The sequence below is a fragment of the Pseudoliparis swirei genome, chromosome 15 (genome assembly GCF_029220125.1).
Source record: "Pseudoliparis swirei isolate HS2019 ecotype Mariana Trench chromosome 15, NWPU_hadal_v1, whole genome shotgun sequence".
Lineage (NCBI taxonomy): Eukaryota > Metazoa > Chordata > Actinopteri > Perciformes > Liparidae > Pseudoliparis > Pseudoliparis swirei.
The window spans coordinates 9,978,481-9,996,418 of NC_079402.1; the positions used below are offsets into that span (position 1 = coordinate 9,978,481).

General features: G+C 43.8%; 1 protein-coding gene across 1 annotated transcript in view; it reads right to left on the reverse strand.

The window, feature by feature from the left end:
- Nucleotides 1-6,616: 6,616 nt before the first annotated feature.
- LOC130205614 (matrix metalloproteinase-17-like) overlaps nt 6,617-17,938 on the reverse strand; it is a 71,397-nt gene continuing 60,075 nt past the window's right edge. Inside the window, exons 5-10 of the mRNA XM_056433093.1 lie at nt 17,633-17,809; nt 17,077-17,179; nt 15,246-15,328; nt 14,529-14,681; nt 14,076-14,333; nt 6,617-8,528 (exon numbers count right to left, since the gene is read on the reverse strand). Coding sequence (XP_056289068.1) covers nt 8,203-8,528; nt 14,076-14,333; nt 14,529-14,681; nt 15,246-15,328; nt 17,077-17,179; nt 17,633-17,809 — 1,100 coding nt within the window. The 3' untranslated portion in view covers nt 6,617-8,202. The remainder of the gene's footprint in view (nt 8,529-14,075; nt 14,334-14,528; nt 14,682-15,245; nt 15,329-17,076; nt 17,180-17,632; nt 17,810-17,938) is intronic.

The following is a 17,938-nucleotide window of genomic DNA, read 5'->3' on the forward strand; positions in this document are numbered from 1 at the left end:
GTGATGATGACTGCTCATGTTGCAACATAAAAAAATATATGGATTTCACTAACAAGATTCCAGGCTTTGTTTCTCAAAGTTCATTCAAGCTGGTAAATGTGTCCAGGAGGTAGCAGGTAAATGTTTAAAGCCCTGTGTGTATATTTAAGTACCAGAGGAGGGCGGCAGAGGACTGCATAAGGCTGCATATTGATCACGCTGACCTCCCTTTTTACTGGAAGCACCGGTTGGAAAAATGTCATGGAAACAAGTCATTAGGTCATTATATAATGTTTTACCGTTTATTTGACCTTAGTCTTTGGATAACCGTTTGTCCTTCGACATGAAATAGTCTGCCACAATATTCACTTGGCCAACATCATGAAATCAGTGACGGCATCGTGAAGTAAACCTGGAAAGAATTGTCCAAGTCGTCAAAGAACAGCTTTTGGCTTTTGAGAAGTCGAGTTGTTGTAGAAAGGTCGCTGGCACTTTGTAAATAGATAAATATATCTAATATATAGAGGAAGAGGTCTTTTTGGGTATCACATTTTTTCAGATGTGTTGACACACCAGCGAGATCACCTTGAAACATCCGGCTCCAGCCGGCAATCTGATAACCGAGAGCCAGAGCTCTGAGCTGATAGCGAGAGTCCAGCCATTGTGTAACCCTGGTGCAGTATTGTCCAACAGTACCAGTGTGTGCTGTCATGAATTACTCATCGTGGTTCTCCCCGAGTCAAGAATACGACCAGTTACAGTTGACGCTGTGATGTGTTCACAGACAGAACAAATGCCAGCGGAGTTCTTCCTCTTCTACTCTTCAGTTCTTCCCAGCCCACGTTGAGTCGCTGCTGTTGATGCAAAGGCCTTCGACAGGTGTGCACGGTATAGTTGAGGAACGAGGCTCCACAGCCAGCAGTGTCCCAATGTATGTGCACACTGGATGGATTTAGATGGATTATCATGACCCACAGTGAATAACACTTTTCCTTCAATCTCTGTTTACGTAATTAAAATGACATTTTAATGTGCATTTTTTCATAAGGACTTCCTTGAAAACTTCACGGGGCGTGTCTACTGTGTTGAAGCTTGTGGGAGTGGCGTGTCGGTGGGGACCCCACGGTTACACAAGTCCCCATGTGTCTGTGTGCACTCAAGTAAAAGTCCCCACCGGGATACAAGAACACACACACACACACACACACAAGAATCCCGTCCATGCATCCTATTTCATCAGTGCGCTGTGTGTTATGCATATTAACCATGTTTAACCATATTAATGCTCACTCAAGGACAACTATGCATATGTGGAAAGCACACGCTTACTGACGCATACAACGTTGCAATGTTATTATTAGCTTTATTAGACTTTTTAATTGTATTATTTCCCTTACAAAAGCCCAGATAACAATCTTTCACTCTAATAATTATTCATTTTAAATGTTGCATATTTTGCAGTGTACATCAATACATTCCGTAATTGGAATACAATTAATGAAGGCTACAGTGTGTGTGTGTGTTTGTGTGTGTGTGTGCCTTTCCACTTAGCTAATATCCAGTGTTGTGGCACTGTGCCCTGCTCCTCTGTTCAGCCTTACGCCTCAGACCTCGTGGTGAAGAAGTTGCGCCGCTGAATGGTGGCCAAACTTTTATTTTAATGTAGATGGATCGCCACGAGTCTTGCCATGAAGGCCGGCGCTTTCTCAAACCCATCTCCGCTCTGAAATGAGCTTCCAAGACTTGATCAGCGTAATAGTTTTGTCTGCACACTGCACTGCGATGCACAAGCGTGTGATCTCCGCCGATAGGTCATGCCAGATAATTAAACTGAGAAGCAGAGGGAAATTCAATACACTCTATTACAACTGAGAGTGCTTCGGACTCAGGGGAGACTTTGGTATTCATAGACTGGGTATAACGCCTTTCTAAAGCGTCAAGCAGCTGTTGTTGTGTCACTGTTGACTGACATTGGTGTCACAACACTGACCAGCATCACATTCATGTACGGTGGCTGAGGGAGTTCACACTCACATTCGGAGGAGTACGGAAAGGGCCACTTATCTTACGGAGTCGGGTCTGACGTCGTATGGTAAAGTACGTAGGAGTTATAACAGGTGGGCCACCTGTGGTTCTGAAAAGAAAAGAGTGCCTTAAACTTGCATCCTTTCTAACGGCCATCAGGGGGCGACTCCTCTGGTTGCTAAAAGTAGTCTGATTATATGGAACTTTAAGAGAAAATTATTCTCTTTGTTTCAATCTATACTATAGTTTAAAGTCTTTTTCAATAGAGCATGATGTTCACTTCGTAAATGACGTTCCTGATTAGAGTGAAATAAACCATGTATGCTTTAGGGCGGGGCTACCTTGTGATGGACAGGCCGCTCCCCCGTTGTTGTTGTACGCTAGCAGCAGCTAATGAAGCCAGATAGCAAGTCCAGATAACAAATAGTAAACTCTGAGCTTACGAAGTGACATCACTTGAGGTATTTTATGATTTTGAGCACAGTTGGTATAATCTCAAGCGGGAGCTCCTATCTCCACGCTAACACACACCTTCAAAGTGTTGGCATGCAAAGCGGCACACCTTTGTTGTTTGTTCTGAAGGCTTTAATGAGTCACGTTCAACTTGTACACCTGTTGGATTGTAAATGATTAATGGCCTCAGATGCAATTCAGTCATCTCCTGATAAAATGGCGGTTTGTCCACCAGGGGAAGGCCGGACTGAGAGGCTGACAAAACCACGAGTCTCGTCTCCAATCAACTGCCCTGTACTTTTATTTTTTAAATGATGTTTCCCCGACATTATATGTAAGCCACTTGTAAGCCCTTTTTTTTTATTTTTTTTACAAAGATTTAGGAAAATCCCTGTATTCTGTATATTTTTAAAATGTACTTTAAACACGTTCTTACTTTTAAAAATGTCTGCTTTGATTAGTTGTTGTCGATGCTTCTTCTCCAGCTTCGCCCGGTGTGAGTCGAAGCGATCGGCCGCCGAATCCGCTGGCTTTTGAGGGCGAGTGTTTGAATTGAATCTGACCTTTTAAAGATTGTGACGACATGAGGGGCTGCCGGAGCCCGCTGCGACAGATGTGCCAAATGATTCTGTCGCCACGCAAGATCGAACCAGCGCCCTCTGTGGCCCCTGACCTCACCGTCATGCATCGACTCAGAGCCCGGTGACAACACGGCTTCCCCACAGTGCGTAGGCCGTGGGGAACGGGAGGGGGGGGGGGGGGTACTTTGTTGCATGTTGAGTTCTTTTGAAATCAACCTTAGAGCGTTAACCACGCGTTGAAATAATGTGGTTGTTTGTCTTTCGTTTGTTTAATAATTTTGTTCGGTACAGAACCCAAGCCTCAGCTGTATCAGTGGTTTTATTTTTCGTTCCACCAAGATGTTCATTGCATAACATGATTACACCTTATTTTTTATTTACCACAAAAATACTACAATATTATCTATTTTTTGTGTGTGTGTTTATTTTGAATGCGATCCGTCGGGACTTTGCTGCAGGCCCTATAGCCACCATCGCAGTTCAGAGTCAGAGACATTTTCTTTTTAACTATACAAACCTGCCTGGCTGGAAAGAGCCAATCAAGACTGAGACCGGCTGGGAAGTATTCATTCAATTCAGGGAATGTGAAATGGCTGATAAAAAAAAATTGTAATATTAAAAAGGTAATAACATTAAATTCAACAGACCTAAAAGAAAACCTGCATACTTTATTATTCCAACAATAGAGTTTGCAACTCGAGTAGAATCAGTGGGTCGAACTGCTCGTGCAGAACTCTCCTCTGGGGTGCAGGTGCTCCACACCAGTTAATTAACACCACTCGAGTGTGTCAAGAGGAGGGAAGACAGATTGCTGCTCTTAGTGGCGTCACAGCTCGGCCTGCAAGGCGCGAGCAATGGGAAGATGCGGAGGGAATAACAATGGGTTCATTTGAAACCGACTGATAATAAATTACGATAATCTGAACATGTGTATTGAAAGGCACAACAGCAGTGGAACCTATTAGGACCAGAAAACAAGATGCATTTGTGCATTTAATCTCAGGATGATAAACAATCATCTGGAGGGTCATTACTGAAGAAAAAATAATTGTTGATGCTTTTTAAACTTAATTTGACCTCTAAACAGATTGATAGCATTATATATATATTAGGGCTGTCAGCGTTAACGCGTTAATCTATGCGATTAATTTGGCCGCGTTAACGCACAAAAATATTTTAACGCAATTAACGCAAGTTTTTTTTTTTTTTTTTTTAAACCGCGGCAGTACGGTTTGACACTGTTTCCGTTTTTAAAACAATAATTTCTCCGCGAAAATAAGGAGCAGAAATCAGTTTAAACTCGTGGATGAATCAGTCGGGTTTCCTCCTGCTCCTCCTTCCTCCCGTCTCCCCCTCTGATACACAGAGGAACACAGGGGCGACGTGTCGGGTGACGCGGCGCGGAAAGAACGCGACACACGAAACCTTCAACGTGATTGGTCAATCCGTTTGTCTGTCAACATTTCGGGGGGACAAAAAACCCAATGAACACTCAGTAAATCACAAAGGACCTCCCACCTCACAGGTCAGGCTCATTTAGCAGCCTGTCAGTCAGAGAACCAGAGGACACGGCGCGAGGACAATGAGCCTCATTTCAGAGCTGAGATTGTTCTGGAATGTTTGATGTATAACACGTGGGGGTGTGTCACATGCAAAAGACTTTAAACGGTGAATTTAATTTATTTTGTAAAATGTATAAAATGCCCCCAGCCTCCAGAGGGTTAACGTGACAAATATGTGAATGTCAGTCAGTTACCAAGGCCACTGGTTCTGCTGCTGTTCAATGTTGAAGATGACAGGACCAATGGGGTCTCAATATATATATATTTTTTACTAATCTGATGTTTCACTGAAGAAACAATTTATCATCCACGATATTAAATACCTCGCTGGCACTTTATATGTAGGACCCTCTTTGAAAACACAGCTCTGTGTGAAGTTTTGTCTTTAAAAAGAAGGGAAACACTTTTAACCCTTGTGTTGCCTTCGGGTCATTTTGACCCGATTAAATATTTAACCCTCCCCCCGCCTTTGGGTCATTTTGACCCGATTCAATGTTTCACCCTCCTGTTACCTTTATATTTACTAACATATTTTACCCTTTGGGTTCAATTTGACGCCAGCAATTAAAACCTCCGGAAAATTATTAGAATTAATATTGTTTTCCAAGTTTAAGTGTGAGGCACTTTATGTTTGTTTGTTGACTACCGAAAGAACACCGACATTAAACATTGAATGGGGTCAAATTAACCCGAAGGCGGCAGGAAGGTGTAATATTGATTCGGGTCAAAATGACCCGAAGGCAACACAAGGGTTAAACGGTGAATTTTGTTTTGTTTTGTAAAATGTATAAAATGAGCCCAGCCTCCAGAGGATTAACGTGACATATTTGAATGTCAGTAAGTTATCAAGGCCACTGGTTCTGCTGTTCAGTGTTAAAGATGACAGGACCAATGGGGTCTCAATATATTTTTTTTTTTTACTAATCTGATGTTTCACTGAAGAAACAATTTATCATCCACGATATTAAATACCTCGCTGGCACTGTATATGTAGGAGCCTCTTTGAAAACACAGCTCTGTGTGAAGTTTTGTCTTTAAAAAGAATGAACTTTTAACTTTTAATTGCGATTAATCGCGATTAATCGCGATTAATTAATCGCAATTTCAAAAGGTGCGATTAATTAGTTAATTTTTTTTAATCGATTGACAGCCCTAATATATATATATGTATATATATATATTATATATAAATATGTATATATGCTGTATATATACATATTTTAAACTTAATTCTACCTCTAAATGGATTAATAGCCAATATATATATATATGTATTATAAATATATATAAATATGTATAAATAGTATATCTATTTATTATATATAAATATGTATAAATACTGTATGTATACATATATATACATATATCAGCTATCATCATAGCTATATATATATAATATATATACATATTTATATATAATATTTATATATTATATATATGTATATATATATATTATATATACATATATATATATATATCGGCTATGAATATATATATATATATATGCCACCAAATGTGTGTATAAAGCCACTCAGAGTATGAATGTGCGGTGTGTTTGACAGGTAGTTTTCCGACTATATCTGGATTAAAACACAGATTAGCACTTCAGTGGCACTTAAATAGCACTTACTTATGGTACTTTTGTAGTTCGACTATGTTGAGGAAATGTTACTTCCTGTATTCTTGTTGTTCTTAGTTTGTACTCTAGGTTGATGCACTTATTGTAAGTCGCTTTGGATAAAAGCGTCTGCTAAATGACATGTAATGTAATGTAATGTAGTGTTTTGCCTCCCTGATGAGCAGCAGTGGTCCTTCCGAGAGGAAACATTAGAGAGATGGAGAGCAGCTCCCGGTGTTTTTTTGCAAGCTGCCGTGTTTCCTTCCTCCGTCTTCAAGGCCGGCCTCCTTCTCAGAGACGCAACAACCTGCAACTACACACTCACGTCCACGTGGCCGCAGCGATAAAAAATAATCGCTCTGCACACAAAAACTCATGTGACCAGTCGGGTCACTAAATTCATTCATATACTTTTATTTTTCTACAAAAATACTTTACATTAGAAAACACACCTTGAAATATACACATTCCACTTGATTTTTGAAGTAACCGTGGGACGTCTCGACTCAAATATATCTGTGTCTTTATTTAAATTGTAGGTAAATATATCAGCAAGAAGAATAAATTCGGTTGCTATCACGTGAGGTCTTATAACAACGTCACCAGAAGGAGCTCGGATTGATAAGAGGGTGTCGTCCAGCGGTGAGGGGGAGAAAAAAAAGCCTTGATGAAGTGTAATCTGATCAAAGCAATATGGAATCACAATCTGTCCATATTTATACCAAAAGTACTACAAATCCGCAGCTTAAAAGGAACCTTTGGAGATACGTGAGCAGCGGTTCCTCACAGAGCGTGGGCATACAGGTACGAGATAGAAGTCGTGATAATGGCGTTAAGTGACACTGAGAAACATTTAGACTTCATACTGTTGTCCCACTTCCCACGGCACAGGGGGCTTTTCCTCTCATGCCATTCATCTACCTGTCGGCATCCCAGCGTCCCATTTATTTGTCTCCCTGTCAACATCCCATGGAGCCATTCATCTGTTCACCTAACTATTAATCTCCACTACTTTTCAGGGGTTCAGTCACCCGTCTACAGTATCTACTGCATCTATCCTGGCTGTCCTGTTCTGTTGGAGCAGGCGCTTCAGGTCCTTCTCCAGGGATCGGTAACTGTAACCGATTTACACTTAAACACAACCATTTGATTGGTGGAGCATAATGGAAGGCCCTAAACTGCCTGGCAAGATCCACTTTCCAGGCACTGTATAGAGCAATAGTTTGACATATTGGGAAATGCATTATTGTGCTTTCATGCCGAGGTTTATATGATAAGATCAATATCATTCCCATATCTGTAAAGTAAATAAAAGGTTGTAATCTGGACCAGTTTAGCATAAACCTGGAAACTGCTAGTCTGTTTTTGACAAAAGCCTGGTTTGCCGTTTCCCCCTTTTCCCATCTGAATGCTAAGCTGAGTTAGCTTATTTGTCAGCAAGAAAGAGAATAAATATAATACATTTCTCCAAATGTCAAACTATTCCGTTCAGGTAAAACATGCCTTTACATAACCCCCCCGTCATCAACTTCTCAGGTTACCATTCTACGGTTGTCTACATCCCAGGATGTAGGTATAGTTGTGAACTTGTTCAACATGAATAAGTCATTGTTGTAGCTGCTGTTGGGACACGGCTGTATTTCATGTGAACACATTTCACAACAGGCACACTCGAGTACTCTTCCTGATTCAGTTCAGCCATTCAAGAAGAAACGGAGAGATAGGACTTATGATTCTGCGTAACTCAATTTGTGAAGCGCGGCAGTAGCATTGTGGACGCCCCGCAGACACACACACACATCCTAGTACGACCCATAACGCAGGGCGCTTTAAATGACCGTGAAATAAATAACAGCAAAATAATAGCAAAGAAAATCATACCGTTTGAAATGTATATGAACAAAATGTATCCAGTCCGAGTGTCCACCAATGAGTCTCTGGCCCGTCACCTGTCAGCTCAGGAGCGTTGTCCCATGCTTTGGCATCATAGCGGTTCTGAGCGGAGGGCCAGCGAGAGCGTCCAGAGAGGCGGCAGCAGCCACACGGGAGACGGGGAGGGCCGCGCTCCCGAAGGAGAGGCGCCGCCAGAGGTGCAGGAGCACACCTCGTAGCCGTTCTCCGCGTGGTCCGGCTGAGGCGGCACGTTGACTCTCGTCTCCGTGCTTTTGGGCTCCGAGTCCGGAGAGTCCGACTGCATCTCGGTGCACAGCAGCCAGTCTTTAGCGATGGGGCGCGGGGACCCGGCCTCCGCCTCCATGGCGCTGGTCGGCACTCGCCAGTACTCCTTCCCCTTGAAGAAATAGGATGAGCCTGGAGAGGGAGAGAGAGAGAGAGGGAGAGAGAGAGAGAGAGAGAGAGGGAGGGAGGGAGAGAGAGAGAGAGAGGGGGAGAGAGGGACAGGGAGAGAGGGAGAGAGGGAGAGAGAGGAGAGAGAGAGAGAGGGAGAGAGAGAGAGAGGGAGGGAGAGAGAGAGAGAGATAGAGGGAGAGAGGGACAGGGAGAGAGAGATAGAAAGAGTGGGAGAGAGAGAGGAAGGGAGAGGGTGAGAGAGGGAGAGAGAGAGAGAGATAGAAAGAGAGGGTGAGAGAGGGAGAGGGAGGGAGAGAGGGAGGGAGGGAGAGAGGGAAAGAGAGGGCGAGAGAGATAGAGAGAGAGAGAGAGGGACAGGGAGAGAGAGATAGAAAGAGTGGGAGAGAGAGGAAGGGAGAGGGTGAGAGAGAGAGAGAGAGGGAGAGAGGGAGAGAGAGATAGAAAGAGTGGGAGAGAGAGGAAGGGAGAGGGTGAGAGAGGGAGGGAGAGAGAGAGAGAGAGAGAGATAGAAAGAGTGGGAGAGAGAGGAAGGGAGAGGGTGAGAGAGGGAGGGAGAGAGAGAGAGGGAGAGAGAGAGAGAGAGAGATAGAAAGAGTGGGAGAGAGAGGAAGGGAGAGGGTGAGAGAGGGAGGGAGAGAGAGAGAGGGTTGGTTTTATGTATGTTTACAGCACATAGGTCAGAACAAGTTTGCAAATTAAATATTTAGAGACAGAAAACCAATATATCAGAAGCATTATTGAGAAAGACATATATAAATGAACAATGTGCATTTTTTTGCTTCCAATAATTTACATTTGCACCCCCATCAACATGATTCACATCTTTTCTGTGTATTCCTCATCCGTCTCTTTAACCTGTGATTTGTTTTTCTGATGGCTTTTGTCTTTCCCCGACACTTCTCTCACTCATTGATCACCAGGAGTTGTCAGCACGTCTTCTTCATTTCCCTCTCCTCCTCCCTCTCTGTTGTCTCTTCATCCTCGGCTAGTGGAAGCAGCCTAAAGGCAGATACACGCTGGAGCCACGTTCACAAAAGGTGTGCATGTATGCAAATGTAATTGTACCCACACCTACAGTATAGACACAAATACATACATTTGTATGCGTCTTTCCATATAATGGGGTTTTGTGTTGGACGGTCCCCTCTTTTGTACGGGCCCGTTCCCACACACATCCGGAAGCTGGCAAAAGCCCAGACACATCACCGACCTGGAAACACCCGACAGGATAAAGAGCTTCCACTCAGCCACGGAGCTGCTGCCGGGCAGAGTGGAGACGCTGCTCCCTTCCATTGAGAGAAGCCTGAAATAAGGAATGGGTACCTGCGGCTAATTAGTGGTTTGTGTTCCGCTTTTGAACATCGACAGGTGCTTTATCAAAGCGTAATCTGCACAGCCCACCGGTGGAGGCCTTCCTTATTGGGGATTTGCCTGGTAAAGTCTGCCAAAACATTGCCGGTTAAGGTAAACATGGCTAATCCCCAAGGGGAGGCAAGATGTCCTCAGCATCTGACCACTCGTAATTGCTTAGGAACAGCAGGCGACCTTTCTCCAGCACCGGGGGACCGACTCCAGACCCACGGCCCTTGTCAAAGGAAATGCCAGGACGGCGCTGATGAAATCATTTTAAAGTGTCACTTTATTAAACACTTCTATTGCCATAACCTCGGTAACTATTGAACCATAGACAACTCTTTAATACCTTATTAGGCAGAATGCTTGGGTTGCCGTTATGACGGGCAATTACAACCAAGCATGGGAGCTCATTTTGCTCTTAAGGACTAAATATAATATGTTGATTGAAGCCATCACCGATTGGTTCGTGTGCCAGAGTCACTGTGGACCATCTCAGAGAAATGAGAGGGTTGAACTGGCTTCATACAAAATATATGCAATTTAAAATGATATATGATCAAATGTATTCATTCTCAAAGCAATGAGAAAGTCTTTGATGTGGATTTGGCCTCAAGGTGCCATTACCGTTAATACAATTTCCTTGATAGTATAAAGCTTCTTTTTCTTATACTGAGCTGACGCGGAATGGTGAAGAAACGTTTGGATATTTTATATTTCTCCTTGCGACAGACATTTTCAAAAGCTCAAAGTTCAACATTTTCTCCATCCATCCATCGTGTTAAGTGTAGACAGACCTAAATCCTGCAACATGGACCCCCCCCACACCCCCCATGAAGGGCTGTCCCCCAAGCTCCTTTTTTATGGAACCAGCTTCCACCTTCAGTCCGGGAGGCAGACACAGTCACCTCATGTCAGAGTAGACTGAAGACTTTCCTCTTTGATAGTCTTATCACCTGGTCCAGCCCCTTGATATGCTGCTATAGGCTTATAGGCTGCTGGGGGACGTTTTAGGATACACTGAGCACCTCTCCTCTTCTCTCTCTACTTATGGATGAATTTTCATCTCTCCATTGCATATAATTAACTCTGCTTCCTCCCCGGAGTCCTTGTGACTTCACGTCTCATAGGGTCCATTGGACCTGGCTGGGTCTGATGCCTCCTGCCTGGTGGGCTGGCCTCCTGTCATGGCCCTGCTGATGCGCTGTGGGGACATGCTCGGGCCCTCGAGGACGAGCATGAATCACATTAAACAGATGCTATTGATTAACTTCATGTATTGTGACCCATAAGGCCTCACGCTATTATCCTCCACTTCCTCCTATGCAGTGATTAAACCAAGTAACGAACCAGGCTCTCAGGTTGTCTATAGGCAAAATCTCAGTTAAACTAATTACCGTTAACTATGAGAGAAAACATTCAAACAAATAGACTGCAGATAAAACTGTGACGACTATGTACACTATCAAAAACCGTCGGTTCATACAAAATAGTCCTCAGTTGTAAATTTTGCTCAATATCTTATTTTTTAAAGCTACTAATGCAATTTATTTTCCAGCGCACACTAATAAATCACTCATTAAAATGGGTTGTGTCATTCTCATGCCACACATAATTACACATGGCCGGCTGCGAGCACACGTACACACAGTATGCTTCGGTTTTATAGAAGCCACTGTAGACCTTTCATAGTGGGTGAAATACCAGAGTATTTTACAGGCACAGATGCACATAGTCTATAAAGATGACTGACATGGCAGATTCAGGCATGACATGCGCCAATAATGATCACATTACCCCACCTCCTACTTTAAAGCTGCCCAGAAAACAGAGAGGAGTAAAAACAGGTGGGGAGGGGGGGGGGTTAAAAGGCAAGGTGAGGTAGATAGATAGGAAGGGAGAATAAACACACGCACAAACTAATTGAATCGTGTAAATGAAATATGCATTTGAGCTGATGCATTTATTGGCATACCAGTTGTGAATTAAAATTATGAATATCACTTAGCTTTTTTTTCATTTATAGGTCCAATTTATATTGACGAGTTGGGCATCGTGACCTTATTTGTACATGCATTAAATGTAATGTGACCTTTTGTTCAGGACTGTCAGAACGGTGCTTTGGATGTTTCTGTTATCATTATATTAGCATTCAGGAATATTCTGTACATGTTTCTTGTACTCGATTAAACTAACTCCTTCCAACTTCCTCAGCTTGTGAAGGAGAAACCCTCAATGAAGGCAGGTGTAACCTGTGTCGCTCCGAGACCTGATATGAATACTCCTCTGTGTGTGAGACACAGACATCCATCTGAATCAGTGACAGCACCTCAAATGATACGAGGATTCTTCACGCTGCCGCTGAGTGCCTTGGAACACTTAAAGTGAACGAGGAAGTGGAGTTTATACGCTGATTGATCAGAGATAATAATTGGCTGATGAAAGGTCGCGGGCGTTCCTTGCCGAGTCAGCAGTTGACCATATGTCGTAAAAGCCACGAGCCAATTTGCGGCCGTTAACAGAGGAATAATACTTGTGTCGTCCATCTGCCGCTGACACTTCTCCCCCGGCGCGTTTCAGAAATTTCACAATGATATTCTGTAACCGGTTTAATTATCTACGGACAGAAGGCGGCGCCCGGGCTGCCACAGTGAAACATTTCCCGGCGACAACAAATGAGTCGGATACTCTCCGAGAGACGGCGGGCCTTTGTTGCGGCCCCTGAGAACCAGTCAGCTCCGATACTGCCGGCTGAGGGAGGACGGCAGTCACACATTTGAGTCAAACAGACAGACGCATTGGGACAACTTTGGGAGCCGGATTCAACGCCTGTTATTCCCCGCGTAGCTACAAACGGAGTGTCGGGAAAAGCCAACGCTGAGGGCGGCGTGTCGAGGAGAAAAGCGCCGATTTGAAATGATGTCATCGGGTAATGCTTATACTTCATGTTTGTGTGCACTTAAACAAAGGATTACATGATTGTTTGCTTTGCATGATCAAAGTGGTGCCCGCGGATGCACATTTATAGTTTTATATGGAGCTGTTATTGATTGTAGGAGTGTTTTATGACTCACAAAATGTATTTACACATCCAGCAGCTCCCCCCCCCCCCCCCCCCGAGAGAAAACCGGCTTGATGCGAGTGTGAAACAGTAAATTTGTATGAACCAAAACAATCTGCCGGAAGATGTTGAAATTATAAACATTTCTGCGTGTGTAAAATGATAATTCATGCGACACTGAGTGAAATAATACATCTGCTCAGTCATGTGATGGTTACACAACTCAAGAATGACATTTAGTAGCGTGTGGGTAGTGTGTGGGTTTCGAATCAAAATAGCGGTAAACACATTTTGTAGACTCGACCTGCAAAGACAGACAAGTACAACTAAACTAATCGGGAACACAACGGCTGCAGGGGGGTGACTGATGCTGAGGGCTGCTTTAACCAAGCTGGTCCCCAGAGGGCAGTCGGTCCAATGCACGGCTGCCCACACGGCATACGAGGCCGAGTATGGAGGCAAGTATGTGTTTGTGTGGGCAGTGTGTATCGCACACTCGCACACCCACCCACACACACACGGTATTGGTTGAAGTGAAGGCGATACACAAACTGCACACTCAAACGCCAAAGGCCGAAATAATGTCCGCTTTTGCCAGATTCCATACATCTGGCAATAACTCTTTTATTGAGCATATTTTTCACATAAAATGTGTCGATTCCAAATCAAGTGACCAAATGTTTCCCAAACTTTTCACACTTCTTTTTAGCGCCACATGTGACTTCATAAACCTGCGTTTTCATTTTCACAGGTTTACCACTGATGTTGGTTTATTATAAAACTATAAGAGCGATTTAGGCGGAGAGCATGAAGCCAGAATCCCAGCACAATAACCTTTTACGGAGAAATACAACTTTACGGTCCTTCGACCTTCATCGGGGAAATACCTCAATAAAATGAATTGCAGGTACAAGGACAGTGTGTAGGGATTCTTTCTTCTCTTGCTCATGGACATTTTCTCCTGTGCACTACAGTTAATTAAAGATGTGCATGGTCCTTCACAGCCAAGCGAATATAAAGAAGAGAATGAAAGCTCTCCGTGACATTCATTTACTGAGCCAAGTCCGGCAGATAACCACCCAAGTTATCAAGCTGGAGTGAAATGACAAGTAAAGAAAAAGCGAGTCACTCACCGTCAGACCACCTCATGGCGTCATCCAGTTGTGTCGGCAGCCCCTTCCAGAGCGAGCTGTCTTTGGGGTAGCCCAGGTCCATACGCCTCAGGTGGTCATCGTAGCGCCAGTAGTGGCTGTCCTTGAAGAAGTAGGTTTTGTCGTTGTGTAACCACACAAAGGCTGCATCCACTCCTTCCAAGGGCAGGCCAAAGTCACTGATTGGACGAGGGTAGCCCTCCTCAGCAATGTTGTCTTGAAATACCCAGTACTGTAGACCTGAAGAGGAGGGGGACACAGAGGGCACATTTGAAGGGAACAATATCACCTTTATAGTTTGGAATACATCCACCCATTTACTAAAGTAACATTGAAAAATAAATGTAGTGCCAAGAATGCAAAGTTATCTCGTCAGTTCAACAAAACTCACACAGACGGATACCATAAATCATTACAATCAATCTATATATTTACCTTTGAAAAAGACTATCTTGTGGTCCCCAGGCCGCTCATAAACAGCATCCACACGGTCCAGATTGGTTGGGAGGCCCCTCCAGAAGCGCTGGATCTGAGCCGGATGCAGAGACACCAGGTCCTTCTCTCTCGTCAGTCGCCAAAAGTACTTCCCTGTGGGGAACAGGGACCGGTTAGAGCTTCAAACCTCTTCACGATATCCTGTCTGAGTTTATTACAAGAAAAGCCATGTGTAGTTAGGACACTGTGCTGAGTCTGCAATAATCACATTACAGATTCCTGTTGTGTTTAGGAGGATAGAAGCAGAACCTCAGCCAATACACATCACATAGTGTTATGTTTTAAGAAGTAATTTAAAACGCGACTATGTTTAACATGTTATGGCTTTTGAAAGTGTGTTTCCCACACTGGCCAATAAGCCAGAAAGATCCACTTCTAGCTCGGCAGATAAGTGTAAAGCTAACCAGTCTGTGCTCTAAAGGAGCTTTTCCTTTAGCCTGCAGAAGATGTGGTGATCGTGAGCCTGAGATACGGGCTCATGACTCGGCTTTCTGTCGATCGCTGGAGCCGCCATTCTGCCACGCCCAAGTCCCTAACTCTTTCACTTCATCTCTTCTCCATCCCGTCGCACTCTTCTCTCTCACTGTCGCTCTCTGTTCATCTATCTCTCCAGCCGCCAGTCTCTCTTGTTCACTCTCTCCTTTTAGGCTCCAATACCTTTGAAAAAGAAGGCCTCCCCTCGTATTTGGGCCACGGCATCGAAAGTACTGGTGCATCTGTCCGGGGCATCTCGAGCCAGCCTGAGACAAAAGTTGGAGGAAAGAAAAGGAAACAAGGACAAATAATGGCATTTAAATTCTGAACATTGAGTGTTTGAGGCGACATACACGCATACATCTTTACACACATACATACTTTTTCCTGTTTCGATGTGAGGTCCTGGGACAGGGATGTCGTATGTGTACAGATTGTAAAGCCCTTTGAGGCAAATTTGTGATATTGGGCTAAACAAAATAAACTGAATTGAATAACGCAATCTCAGTTATTGACAAGCATGCAGTTCCCAAAAGCAGTTAAATAAATTTGCATACAATTAAAACAACTATGTGATAATAGCAACCTACTGCTGAGAGTCTGAATGGGCCTTCCGGTAATTAAATAGGTTAAACAAGGTGAACACAATGGGTGAAATGCTATAACGCCGACATGCTGCGGTCCCCCATTGCATTTATCCTCTGGGTTAATAAGTGATTTAAAAAACTGACGTGGCCGGCCTGGCAATGATGAAGCCACTAGCGCCACAGGACTGCCTCTGTGAGTGGGAGGCCGCCAGCCCCCGCATTATCAACAAAGATCTCCATTCAGAGCTCTATTAACGCAGTACCGCTGCCTAGTGGTCATCATTTGTGACCCGGGTCAAGCATAATACAACTTTTCCACGCATCAGGCCAAATGAAGGTTGTGAAGAATGAATAACAAGGGCAGTGCAAGGCCGGTAGCAGTGAGGGAAAGAGGGTTGTATCAGATAGTTTAGCTTGGAACCGCTGCACCAGTGTGAGTGTCAGCAGCATTGGGTTTGAAGCAGTTTGATCAAGCAAGCCGCCCTCTCTTGATCCTAATTATTCAAGAGACCATCAGAGTGCAGTTCACTCACTTGCAACTTCCAAAGCTTCACAGAAATCAACATATCAAGCTCTATAAGGTCAGCGGGATGTGGACACAAATACAAAGCTGTTGTTTTTCAGCTCATTTATATATAAGGATGTATACGTCTTTCTGTTTTTTGCCATACTTCTTTCTGTATATTATGCCCCAGCAATATAGAGATAGCAGTAAGAAGACAATTCCTGATGTGGAGGAGAGATACCGTAGCATGACGGCCTGGCGGCTGATGGAAAGCGTCATGCGAGATAGCAGACAAGAGACTCTTAAACTGAATCCAGGTCATCACTCAAAATTCACTTAGGGTTCATGTGCTGTGCAGTGTGGCAGACACGCTGCACCGCTGTGCGTTTAGGGTGGGTCCGTTAGCCAGCACTACCCTTTCGATCCGAGTGAGATATCTTTAAAACCACTGAACACGTTGGAATGAAATTGTGTCCTTTGCTTTATGATTCTTTTTATGCTTTTGATGATCACCTTTCCAATAGCGCCACCGTCACGCCGGGTTTTCAACTGGAATGTAACAAAATGGTCCACAGAGGATGGTGGTAGTCTGGCTTGTTTATATTTTGTTAAACCAATCACAATGGCCTTGGGCAGCGTGGGATGCAGGGACGCAAAATTAATAGCATAGTGTCACGTTAAGTAGGCGGCAAATGGCAGGCTTATACCCACTATATGTAGATGGTGAGTGAGACTACACCTGTGGGGATGTTTCTATTTTATAGTAAACCTGTACATAGCCACTAATCATATGGTTGCTCCATCAAGTAATTACTACTTAATTACTATGTCATTATTACCTCTCTCTTCAATGAATGGATTGATGGATGATTGACTATCGGAATAGGTTGTCAAACAGAGTTTTTTGTGTCGCAATACTTACAGGAGGGTGGATCTGTTTTCAGGGAGGTCCAGGAGGACAGGAGGTTCCGCCGTCTGAGACGGGTTGCTTGGTCTGTTTGTGTGGGACACCGAGTCTCTGACACCTACGTGAAAAGAAACGGATCCAATGAACATTCGAAATGCGAAGCACTTCATTGACAGTGGGCTCTTGGAGTAATTCATCTGTTAATCCAGATACCAAACCAACAAACATAAATTTTAATTTGTTGACCCTGTTCCGCCTCTTTCACATTACAATGAATTTACTGAAGTGCAACACAGCATAACATGCAATATACAATATGAGTTGCTTATTCCTAGTTTTATCTTAGTTGTCTTCAGTAATATGTCCTGCATGTAATTTAGTCCCTTTCCCACACACTGCCACTCTCTCTGCCAGTCAACGGTGTGATAAGGTCACATCCCATAAAGAGGTCCAATTAACTGAATCCGTGTTTTCATTAATCAATAATCTTGCTCCTCAGAGCAATTGCTGTTTTCTCTGTCACACACACACACACACACACACACAGCAGTGGATGGACGATCCCACGTACCGTAGAGCTGCCAGACGCGGACTTTGTCCTCATAGGGTAGGTCGTATTTCAGAGGGTCTCCTACAGGACCCTGGTAGTACGGCCTCATGATGGACTCGATGGCTGAGGTGTGGACCAGGCCGATGGCGTGGCCAAACTCATGGACCGCCACCGCAAACAGATCCATCCCATGAGAGTCTGACGGAGACAGAGAGAGAAACTGAAATCATCATCAGGCTTCTTGACATTATGTTTTTATATACATGGGACGGATTACCTGCTCAAAATAGATCACAGATAAGTCAACATTGTACATTCAAATCAAAA